Source organism: Mchenga conophoros, linkage group LG7, assembly GCF_057382185.1.
Source record: "Mchenga conophoros isolate Kocher_MC1m ecotype Shallow Benthic linkage group LG7, M_conophoros_male_GT1.1, whole genome shotgun sequence".
Lineage (NCBI taxonomy): Eukaryota > Metazoa > Chordata > Actinopteri > Cichliformes > Cichlidae > Mchenga > Mchenga conophoros.
In genome coordinates this window covers 43780841-43793707 of record NC_140532.1, presented here as the reverse complement: position 1 = coordinate 43793707, position 12867 = coordinate 43780841, and the positions used below count along the sequence as shown (strand labels likewise).

Here is a 12867-nt window from a genome sequence, read left to right as displayed (position 1 = left end):
AACTGAGCAGTTGAAAGAAGAAGAAGAAAATATTCTAACCCAACATTCACACACTTACATATATGGATCGGAGGCAACTCAGAATTCAGTATCTTGCCCAAGGATCCTTTCTCATGTAGATTAAAGAAGCCAGGGCTCAAACCACCATCCAACTAGCAGACAGCCTTCTCTGTCTCCACAGCCACCACAGATGCTAAATTATCGAAAAAAACAATAAAACCGAAGCCCATGACATTAAAAAATACACAATTTGACACAATGCCACTGCCTGTCGAAGTTAATAAATTAATTAATTCTTTTATAATTAAAAGGAAAGACATTCACGATTAAAAATGACCCCACTGGGCCACCTGAATGTTAAACTGTCCTCTGTGGCGCTTTCTTCAAGATAATCCTTACAACGGTGTGTCCTCCGGTCCAGCAGGGGGCACCACTGAGATGTCTTTCGTCACATTTGAATTCTGTGATTTTTATCAGTCAAACTGGAGTAATCCACCAGCACTGAGTGAGTGAGTGTGTGTGTGTGTGTGTGTCAATGTGTTTGTGTGCGCCAGAGGATCAAGATCAAACATCACCTACCTGAAAATCACGCCTCAGTTCGAGTGAAGATGCATCCGGTGCGAGTGTCGATCCCGTCTTTTCGCTCAGAAAACAGCTCGGTGGAGAAAGGATACACGGTGAGCTGCTCCCTAATAAACCCTGTGTGTCTGTGTGTCGCCTGTCCTGCCGCTGTCATCAGATTTAATGTCAACTGTGCCGCTGTCTCTCTCTGTTAGATCATAAACTGCACTCTGCTCGCTTCAAATCAGCACCGAATTCGCACTTTATGGTGCAAATGAGGCACGAAAAGAGGCAAAAGTTACTCTGACTTTAGAATCTGTGTCTAATCAGAGAGGCTCCAGAGTTTTAAACCAGCCCTCCACACCCAGCTGACATCTTGACATCTGTAAATAAATAAATAAATAATAATAACAATAATAATCTAGAGTAAGGAATAAATAAGATGAAGATAAATACTTTAATGAGGTTATAAGTAGCTGAGATATGCTCAGTTTAAAGATATATAGTGTAGGGAGTCCTTGATTGGGAATAAACACAGGTAAGGATTTAATCCAGGCACCACTGCTTCACCCTTAAATGTTTTCTTTTGTAAAATATTGTTTAAAATCACTTCCAGTAAAGGCTGCTGTCACTGCAAACACATAAGGGTGGTTTCAGCTTTTTAAAATCAGTCATTTACTCATTTAGAGATCAAACTAATTGTACTGCAGTCTTCTAACATCAGAATCAGTAAGATATATATCTGTCTTTTACTCATCTTGTGACTACAACATTTTATCTAAGCACGTCAAACTCATTTTGCCACTGTTACAGCCCACCTTGACCATAAGTGGGCCAAACCACTGTCAGTGTAAAGAAGTTGGACTGCGCATTTAATACCAATTAATACTAAAAGAAGACCAGTTTCAACAATATATCTCAGTTTTTCTAGACAATAAAGAAATGCTGCTGTAAAAAAAAAAGAAATCTGTCAGCGCAGATAAACAAATGTGTTCTGGTGGCCCAAAAAATAAATTTTTTTCCCCTGCTGTGGACCCACTGTAAAAGAAAATATAAATATATATAAATTTTTATAGTAGATGGTAAGAAAAAACTTTTCTGTGGTTTAATTGTTATTGTTTATTTATTACTTTGGTGTAGAATGAATGGCAGTGGTGGACTTCATCAGCAGGAAACGCTGTAAAATCGATGAAAATACAGTTAAAAGTACAAAATCTATGCCCTCCTTTACATTTTCCACAGCCGTGCGGGTCTTTGTGGGCCGTGTCAAACGCGTGCCTTGTGTTTGACACCCCTGCTCTAAGGAGTCCTATCCCCTTTATTGGGAACCACTGTTCAATTAGGCAACAGTTCCCAGTTTTGTGGCATCATTTTGAGGAAGGCTTTTTTTCCCTGTTTTAATGGCATGATGTTTTATTGCTGGAAGTCATGAGGACCTTAGAGCAGTGCTTTTGAGTTTGACTTCCTGACCTCCAAGATATTGTGTAATACCCATAAAAAGAAAGTTTTCTGAATTTATTTCTCAGTATTCACGTATGGACACTGTGTTCAGGTTTATGAGATGATTATATATTTTATTTAAAATATATTTTTAAATAAGATTCAACACCTGTTTGGATTCTTCCAGCATTTGTTAATAATGATTACTTGTTGGCTTTTCCGCGGTGTGTGTGTTCACAGCGCTGCCGTCATTTATTGTGAATTTCCTCCTTTGCAAAATGCTGTCCAGAACGGCAGCGTGCGTGCTGTGAATCTCTTACTGAAGGAAGGGAAGTGGAAGGCAGCCTGTTTAGGGATGTTAACAGTAACTCTGACAGATCAATTTGTTTTTTCTGTCACAACAGCCAGATGTTTCCTCTTGTTGTGGAATTAATGCTGACATCGACGTTACTGTCACTGCTGAGTGTATGGGTAGAGCAGAGAAATTTTCAGTTGAATGAGTCACTAAGCTGACTTATCTTTTTTCTTTCAGGTCTTTAAAATTGACGTGTTGATGAACGGCAGACAGCATGCTGTTGAGAAACGCTACAGCGAATTCCACGCTTTGCATAAAATGGTGAGATTCAACTTTCAGTTCTGATTCTTTTTTTTTTTCGCACAATCATTCTTTCCTGTGAGCTAAAAATTTACTAAAGCGTTCAAGTGTTTAACTTCCGCCATTAATGTGTGAAAAACCTACAGATTTTACACATCAACCATGATATTCTAATTTAACTTAACACTGGTTTATGAATCACTCAAACATAAGAACACACCTGCCTGAACTAGTGTTGTGTTTACACATAACAACTTAGCAAAGCAACCAGTTTTAAATCTTTAGGCGCTCTTTGGGAGCCTGTTGCAAAAACATATTCTCCAAAAACACATTCTTTAGTTGAATCTACAAAAAATGCCAATGATACCACAGTTTGACAGGTATGTGATAGATTTTTGCACCAACTTGGTGATTCCCAAAGAGCTATTAGCTGAAAACGTGCCATATATATTACCAGAGAGTGCTGGTGCAGTGTGTCCTTAAGAGATTGAGGAAACTGGACAGATAAGGACACACTAATAAGTGTCAGGCCTTAAAAAAAACTATCTTGCACAGACAAAGTTGTCCTTAAGAAATAATGAAAAAATACAGCAAAGAACTGACACAGGAGGTGAGAGATGCATCTGGGCCTTCAGCTGATCCATCTACTGTTCACTGAAGCCTCATCAGGAATGGTCTCAGTGGAATGGCAGCTGACAAGAAGCCATGCTTAAGGGAGGAAAACCCATAAAGATTATTCATAGGACAGCAGGACTGGACTGGGACAAAAAATCGGGCCGGGCATTTTGACCAGGTGTTACAGGAAAAGCCATAAAACCTTTGAATGAAAACAAACGCTGTTGTGACAGTGATGTACAGTCTTGTTGGTATATGTATGATTTCTATACATTTTACATCAGATTAAAACTTTGGTTGTAAGATTCAGATAATTATTTATTCAAAGCTAGACATTTTAAATGAGAATAAGAAAGAAAAGTATATCTTTGTGCCCCCCCTTTCCCTGTTAATGCCCTGCCTGCCCCCCTGGCAAAGCTTTGCTACACTGGCCCCTGCACAGTTACCAGCTGTCAGCTACGTAAAAAAAAAAGGATCCTGGTGTTATTTGTCTCTCAGAAACAGTTCATAACTTCAACTCATTCATGTCACCTAAAAGGTAAACCTGTTTCTCCATCACCTGTTCAGCTCTGATGATTCAGTAACATCAGGACATCTCCTGGTTTCATCTTCATGTTTCCCTCTCACCACATATCCAAACCGACATCATGACCAGCAGCTTTACAGCTGTGGCTCCAGCAAACATCAGCTGATACTTGAAATTAATATTAAATAAATTCTAACAACAGCTGATCAAGCTTAAATGTGCTGCTGTTGTTTAGAGCAACATTCACTGATTTCCTCTTTCTGGCGCAAAGTGGGCGATAAACAAACAAGAGAGACGGGACTTGTGTCAGAAACGGGTCTCTCCTCCTCCTGCCTCCCCTTTCTCTCATCCACGTGCTGGCCTCTGTGGAAGCTCTGCCATAGCAGCCACCAAACACCAGAGTTATTTGTACACATGTGCCAGCATCTGGCCAATCTACCACCTTTCATTATTTTATAACGTTACAAAAACAGCAACTAAAAAAATCCATATATATATTAGAGATGAACCGATCCGATATTACGTATCGGTATCGGTCTGATACTGACGTAAATTACTGTATCGCATATCGGAGCGAAATAAAAAATGTAATGATCCATTAAATATCAAAAAAGCACCTCACAAAACTTGCGACACGGTGTAACTCGGCTCATAACCGCAGCACGTCGGAGCAGTGTGCTCACGTGATAGAGCGGCTGTGTGTATTTGTAGCCTCACTACCAAACCAGCATTTCATCTCCGAGGAAGTTATCCCAGAGAGAAGTAAAGCAAATGTGTAAGTTCATCTCTGAATGTTTGTAAAGCATTCCCACGTTAAGCTTAACAACAGATATATGGAGCGACTGCCTCTCTCTCTCTCCTGCTGCTACTTCAATCGTGAAACTGCTTAATGATCAGTTGATCGGCTTTTCTGTCGCGAGTCCGTCTCTCTTCTTTGTTTATCGCCCACTTCACGCCAGAAAGAGGAAACCAGCGGCTGAACAACAGCAGCATGTTTAAGCTTGATAAGCTATTGTTAGAATTTATTTAATATTACTTTCTACACCAGGATCCTTTTTTACGCAGCTTTTTACGTAGCTGACGGCTGGTAACTGTGCAGGGGCCGGTGTAGCAAAGCTTTGCCAGGGGGCCAGGTGGGGCATTAACAGGGAAAGGGGGGGCACAGAGAAATACTTTTCTTTCTTATTCTCATTTAAAATGTCTAGCTTTTCTGAAGGTCTTTCAACCTTTCTTCTTTGCATATGGTTTGGCATGACTGTTGTGTTTTTTAAGCAAATTAACAATAATCTATGAACCATTCAAGGATTTAAAAAAGCACCTAAATCAAGGGATAAGCCAGTGCTGTTTCTACACATACCAGACAACCTAGCAAAGAGCCAATTTAAAAGACTGAGCTCCAACAGGGAGATCAGTTTGAGAACAGAAAAAAAACCACTTCAGCACATAGCACATGAATCATCACATCTCACAACATAGAACTATGAACTATGAAATATTTTGGGTGCAGTGTATTTTTTACATACAGGTATAACAGAATAGCTTTAGTGTTTGTTTATTTAAACTTGAGTATGAACTTATACAAAATGCAGCAAGATATTAAAAAACAGTTTTATTGATTAAAAAACACTATATCGGATTCATATCAGTATCGGCAGATATCCAAATTTATGATATCGGTATCGGACATAAAAAAGTGGTATCGTGCCATCTCTAATGTGTGTTCGGTTCGATACTTTGGTGTCACGGTTCGATATTTTTTCGATACAAAAAAAATGTTCATGCCTTTTTAATTTGTCATTTATTAAAATTATAAATATATATTTTAACTCAAAAGTACAGTTTTTAAATTTAATGTTGCTGAAACAAAAGTAATTAAAAAAATAAATATATCTCAGGGCTCTCAAAATTTCAAAATCCCTGGTAGCCCTTCAGGCAGGGACTCTTCAGTTTTTGGTAGCCCAAAATAAATTTAAGTAGCCCGAACAAAAAAAGAGAGCAATTTTTTGATTGATGTTTTGTTTCCTGTTTTGTTTCCTTTACAATATTATACTTTAATGTATAATATTGTATAATAATGTATAATGTATAATATCCTTTACAATATTATACATTAAAGTATAATATTGTAAATATTGTAGTAATATTGTAAAAGTATAATATTAAAGTATAATATTGTAAAGGAAACAAAACAATCAAAAAATTGTTGAAAAACAAATTACAACATTGTATAAAAATTACAATCATCAACTCAAATACTTGGTTCTAATTGAACAGAAATTTCTATGAACTTGTAAGAACTGTGTAGGACATCAATCAGTCTGTGTCAGGTCCTGAATTTGAAATTTCCACTGAAGTCACGGGTAAGAGACAAGTGGAACTAAGATCTAGGCCATTTGCTTTTTGAAGTTTGCAAAGACTGCTAAATTTTGCCAGTGGTAGTTCACTCCTTGCAACATAGTACGCTGTTCTAAACAGATTTTTCAGGTTTATTTTTAGTATGTTATTTGCAATTGGTGTTTGTTCTGGGAAAGATATTGCAGACCGAGCAATAATGCATTTCTTGCATTTCTCATAGGTTCTAATGGGGGGCCTTTCTTAAAATGACTGGTCCCAGTAACAAAGGCGCTTGTCGACTCAGAAATCGAGAGAAAACCAACAACACACCCGGCAGAACATTATGTTATTTACACGGGTGCACATAAGTGGTCCGCATGTGCGCATTTGCTGTCAAAATAAAAGACGCGCACCAGATAAGAAGTTGCAACGCGCGTTTGTGTCCATATAAAAAGCACTGTTTTTGTCCGCTAGAGTGGGATTTTCACGGCACATTCTGCACCACATCTCTGTGCGTTCATCATCTGTTTGAAGCCAGCTCACCTCCTGCAACCACTTTTCCGAGAATACGCGCTTCTTTTGTGGTTCGGACTCCTTCTGACATTTGTTTGGAGGTGAAGGAACACCAAAGTAATTGCTTAAAGGAGCTTCTTCGACATCTTTGAGAGTTCTAAACAAATGTCTATCCTTCTCCAGAAAATCTTACGTATGCAAACACGTGTTGCAACTTCATATCTTGTGCGTGTTTTTTTTGTTTTTTTTATATTTTGACTGCGAATGCGCACCTGCGGACCACTTATGTGCAGCCCCGGTTATATAGCTCGTCATATTGCAGCCACAGAAATTCTTTTGTCCATGAAACCATAAAGCTGCACTTTCTTTTTGCCTTATAGTCTGATTTGTCATAACTTTCCGTTTTGTGGTAAGCTTTTCTTTGGCTGTCACTTCTTCACCCTGACCTGTCTTATTTGGCTCAGCAGAACTAAAATATATATCCTGCTGCTTTTACACACACATAACGGTCAGCGATTCTCTGCGTGATCAACCTCTCACATGTTTAAGCTTGCTGCGGGAGATTTCACTTGTCATGTTTGCATAGTAAGCTAACGATTGATAAGACAATGTCAGAGGAATTGGTGCGCAAATTATCATCACTCACAGATCAGTGCTGTCGCTCTCTATATACAGTTCGCGTGATTGCAAAGTGAAAGCAAAAAACAAGCGCAAATTCAAACGCGATTTCAATATGTCACATATTGACAGTGGCTCACCGATGCCAATGACATAATTACCCAGCTACATTTCCGAAAGAATGCAAAACAAAACATATATTTTTCCTTCCTACAATAGCCTGACGGGCAGGGCAGAGATAGATTTTGGTAGCCCTGTATCTGATTGAGGAATCACTCATCTTTGGAAAAGAGAGTTTATTACAGAGAAATGTCTCTTTCCAAAATAAAAGCTATACTATACGCTTCTTCTGGGCTATATTCTCAGCAGCATATTGTAGCGGGTCAGGGCTGTTCGGGGTTCTGTTTGTACAGTTATGTTTTGTTTATGTTGCCATAGTGACGGGTGACGCCCTCTCGCTGCGACGGTGTGTCCTTCCGGGGTCAGAGGGCGCCCTGTGTGTTGTTGTTGTGGCTGTGCGGTTGCTGCGCTGAGCAGTTAGCTAGCGGCAGTGTTCTTCTGCAGATGTCAATAAACGGCTGTGCTCCCTGGCTAGCTCACGGGAAGCAAGACCAAACGACACCTCCGTCTCCTCCTTGTCTGAGCTCGCCACATTGGTGTCAGAAGTAGGATGATGGTGGCACCCCATGTTTTGACCCGAGTGACTTTTCCCCCGCCGGTCGTGACCGGCCAGTGCGCCAAAAGAAGGCACCTGGACATTTGCAGGACTTTGTGTGGGGTAATGGGGTCGTCGGGGATGACTGACCCCTTAGGTGGGGGCTATGTAGCGAGTCAGGGCTGTTCGGGGTTCTGTTTGTAGTTATGTTGCCATAGTGACGGGTGACGCCCTCTCGCTGCGACGGTGTGTTCTTCCGGGGTCAGAGGGTGCCCTGTGTGTTGTTGTTGTTGCTGTTGCAGTGCGGTTGCCGCGCTGAGCAGTTAGCTAGCGGCAGATGTCAATAAACGGCTGTGCTCTCTGGCTAGCTCACGGTAAGCAAGACCAAACGACACCTCCGTCTCCTCCTTGTCTGAGCTCGCCACAATATTAAACATATCAGGTCCCCATAAGGAGAATCATGTGCTAACGGCTGTCTAAATGACTCGGGTAAAGTTTGTAGCATGCATGCTTGTTGTTTTTGTCTGCTTCCACTTGTCTTTGCACTAGGATGATGTCGGCGTAAATGTGCAGTCATATTCGTTGTGTTCCCACTAGTGCTGTCAGCGTTAATCTCGTTGAAATGACGTTAACGCCACAACACGGCAAATCTCCGTTAACGAGCTACCCCTGATCGCCCCGTGCGTGGGGCTGGACGGCTAACACGTTAATGAGCTAACTGCACTAACACACTACTTCCCACCCATGTAATTGAGCATTGCGTGGCACATCCAACATACTGTTTTACTTTAGTCCATGACGCGCTTACCTTCAGGGTCATACGTCACATGAAAACCAAAATAATTCCAAACGCCACATCTGAATGAGGGTGGGGGAGGTTCAATTTGCCATGTTGCAAGGAGAGCTTAACTTCTGTCTGCTAGCTTGCCCTGCACTCTTCCTTCTGACAATGCTGTCTGTGTTGAGCGCTCAGTGGATCTGCGCTCGACAGTGCAGCCTAGGCGGAGCAGTCGAACGCTGATTCACTGAGCGCTCAACACAGACAGCATCGTCAGAAGGAAAGTTGATAAAATAAATTACAAATTTTGTATTGTTCGATACATATGCGTACCGAACCGAAAGCACTGTATCGAACGGTTCAATATCGATACGAGTATCGTTGCACCCCTTTAAAAAAAAAAAAAAAAAAAAAAAATATATATATATATATATATATATATATATATATATATATATATATATATATATATATATATATTAGGTAGGAAGATCAAGCAAAATGGACAGACTGTGTTCTAGCTGATAACTTGAAAAGCAGCTTAGAGCATTCACAGAAAAGTTCACATTGTGTAATCTGTTTACTGACTAAGGTGGCACAAACACACAGTCCATTGTCTCAGCAATGTCATTCCCTACATTAATAGCAACAGTTATTGTGCTGTGTTGTTTTCCAAACCTGACTGATGTTTGGAAAGAACAGACACTTTTTCAAATTGTTTTTTACTTATTAATTTATAAACATTTAAAGAATCTTTGCTAAAATACACAATTCAGATAGACATAGGCTATTTTTAAATGACTAATAATTACTTTATCATAGTAATAACCACACTATGGTCCCATTGTTTTGTTGGTGATTGTTCTATAATATCAGTAATCCAAAAAAGACATTTTCAAGGATTTTATTTTAAATTACTAAATATTTTCAGTTTTAAAATAACATGAAAACGTCTAGCCACAAGTTTTCCCTTAACAAGTTGACTTCAGCTCTGCCTTTATCTACAAACGATCAGAGGCTGATAAACCGCAATAAGCCCAGGAAACACCCAAAAACGGTTGCATTTGCAGCTGCAAGGAGAGTAAGGAGTTGCAGAGAGGGCATAACATACAAAAGTTTATTAGCTGAAATGTTCCAAATCAATTAACTATGAACAGCTTCTCAGAGCTAAACGTTTGTTCTTCTGTTTTCGGTGTGGTTTGTTCGGTGACCCCAAAAATAGTTTGGCATTTTGAGTAATTTAAAATATGTGAAATCAATTAAATAAATGTCTAAACATCCAGCTTAAGTGCTTTTGCATAAAGAAATGTTATACTAGCACTTTTGTTGAGCAAAATCCTCTGCAAAGGTAAATTTGTTAGGTGAGAGAGGGTATGTAGAAGGTCTTCTTATTTTTATTTCATTGAATGAGAGAGTTGACACTGTGTCAGACAGGAACTCTGAGAATGAGGTCGGACATGTCCGGTTGGTTTTCTTCTGGGCAAAATAGTTTAACTGTGCACATAACTTTGAAGCAACTGTACACATTTGTGTAACACTTTTAAATCCCTCCAGCTGAAGAAGACCATAAAGCCACCCGAGATCCCCTCGAAGCATGTGAGAAACTGGGTTCCCAAGGTCCTGGAGCAGAGGAGACATGGCTTAGAGCTCTACCTGCAGGTATTTGGACTCACATTCCCTCCAACTGTCAGGGCTGTTTGTCTCAGATATAAAGAAGTTAAATGGATTCAAACTCGCCTCTAGGATGCTTCGTTTTGGTGCTTCGTACACACTGAAATTTGCTTTTGTTCTGTTAGACTATAATTATGGAAAACGAGGTCCTTCCAAAGATATTCCTGGATTTCCTGAACATCCGCCATTTTCCTTCAGTGCCAAAAACAGAAAGTTGTGGGTGAGTGTAAACTGCTGGTTTACTTTAGAATAAAAGACCAGTTTGTGGCATTTGCGCTTGTTCCCAGGGTCGTGGAGGGTTATGTGGCATAACTTTTATTTTTCTTCTTTAAGGTCGTTTGATACAGAATCACTGGAGTCGAGGTGAGTCGTTTTTCCCTCCCATAGGTCATGTTCTTAATCTGCACTTTAACCAGTTAAAACATAAGTAACTATTTGCTCTACACTTGAACTTCACTCAGATTGATTGGCACAGACCTCCTGATTTCTCCTTCTTCCTCTCTTTTAGTAAACTTTCACATCAGCCGGTCATGCTGTTTCTGAGAGACCCCTACCTGCTGCCAGCTGGACACGGTGTGTGCACATAACATCTTAAAAGGCTTTCCTTTCTTCTCCATTTAAAACAAAATGTACTCATTCTTTATTTGACCTATTTTTCTTTCTTCTTCACCTTTTCAGATGAATTTTCTAACGTTGTGATCGAAGGCGTGGTGCACGGAGTTTACTACCCAGATCTTCAGCCAAGGTAGAGCCTCCAAGCCGAATCTGAGGGGACGTCACTACAAACGGGATGCTTCTTTTTTTTTTTTCTGCACCATTTCAGGTGTGCTTCATGAAGAACATAACACGTTAGGACACACTGAGCCCTTCACATCTTCCAAAGCAAATAACAAGAATCCATTCTTTTATTTTTGTAAGAAAGGACGCCAGGACTCAGCACATTTTAAAGCATAAACACGTTTTCCACTAACAAACTCTCCACTGTAAAAATGAAGTGAAACTGTTTGACTGGTTACTAGGATGTGTTCAAGCACAGAGGCGCATTTTCCGAAAAAATAGAGCTCGATACATTGTAACTTAACTTTATTTTGTAAAAAACACAACCAGCAAAATTCACAGGGAGGATCAACTGGAATTAGAAATGTGAGGCTCATAAGAGCAACGGACCTGATTATATTCTTTTTTTGGTTTGTTTTAGTCACCCTACAGTGTATTCTGAATGACTCTTGCACTCTCATGAACTGAAAAAGGGTTAGTGTGCCAGACGCACAGGAGCATTTCTGGCATCTAAAGCACAGGGTTAGACTGAGCTTGATGGATCATGGCCTGCAAACAGGGAGGTGCCCTTCTCTATTTTATCTCCAGTGATGTGGTGTTTCTGTTTATTTCGAGCTGCCAAAAGGAGCCTGCTGTGGGAGTGCTGTGGGTGAATTCTTTTTTTTTAGGGACTGAAGAGGGTGTTTTTGCGTTTTGGTGGAGCCGACAGCGAGACGTTAGGGTGGAAATGACTGACTTTTTAAAGACGCTCTGGCTGTGATATTGACGTCTTTCACGAAGTCTGTGAGAAGTACTGTAGTGTTGATATTTGTGCTAGTGAGCTCGCTATGATGAAGTGACAAAGACTGAAATATGTGCCACAGCTGACTAGTAGATGCAGATGGGAACGGTGCAATTACTTTGGCTTCACTTGCGTTTTCCGTTCCCTCAGCAGATTTTCCCACATTAAAAAAAAAAAAAAAAAAAAACAGGGAATCTCAGCCTTTTGAAATTAAGGGTTTGCTCTGTCGTCATCTTAAACGCACACCACCGACTTAGATGATAAGAGAGCCTCCAGTTCTCAACCCAGCAGAGAAAAAAATAAGAAATGTGTGTAAAAGCTGTAGGTACACGTAGATTTCTCACTGTTTGTGCATGACTTTGCAGATCGTGTTCATTTGTTTTATGGGAACAATTTGTGACCCGTCTCTAACACTAACGCACTCGTATTAATGTTTAAATCACAAATATAATCGAGGGTCAGTTAAGTTGTGGTAACTGGAAGCATAGTTGGCGCCGCCGTGTAAAAGGGATGCAGAGTGTTTCATTTTACAGACAGATGGTGATTTAGCAGACTTACAGCCAGTAAAATAACAGTGCAATATGATATGAAACACAAAACTTTGTCTTTATCTTGCTGCCTGGAATTTATTTCATGTAAAACTTTAAAATCTAACACCCTTCGATGACTGGTAGCTTTTGATAAAACTTTGTCACTGGACACTCTTCGGACAGCAATTAATAACCTAATAATTTTTTTTTTTTTAACGTGACTGGACCTCCACTACACATTTATAGCCAAACAATGAATAATGAAGAGATTGTGATTGTGTGTCTTAGCAAATCATTGCCTGGAAATCCATGTTGTAGATTTATATGTATTTATATTGTGTGCTGTGTGTCATTCTGTGCCATAATGCCAGCCTACAGTGAACACTGGACGTCTGCTGTAGCACTTTATGAAGGGTAATGTGTACAATACTGACACCAATAAAAGGAAAAAGAATTCTCTATTTTCCGCAAGC

The 12867-nt window shown here is 39.9% G+C and overlaps 1 protein-coding gene across 1 annotated transcript; it reads left to right on the top strand.

Moving 5' to 3' along the window:
- The first annotated feature begins 459 nt into the window (after positions 1-459).
- On the top strand, positions 460-12863 carry snx24 (sorting nexin 24). Its single transcript, XM_085279449.1, has 7 exons — positions 460-677; positions 2534-2617; positions 10190-10294; positions 10432-10526; positions 10640-10669; positions 10815-10879; positions 10985-12863. The coding sequence occupies exons 1-7, from the start codon at positions 609-611 to the stop codon at positions 11053-11055; spliced, it is 519 nt and encodes a 172-aa protein (XP_085135575.1). The 5' UTR covers positions 460-608; the 3' UTR covers positions 11056-12863.
- Positions 12864-12867: the final 4 nt, after the last annotated feature.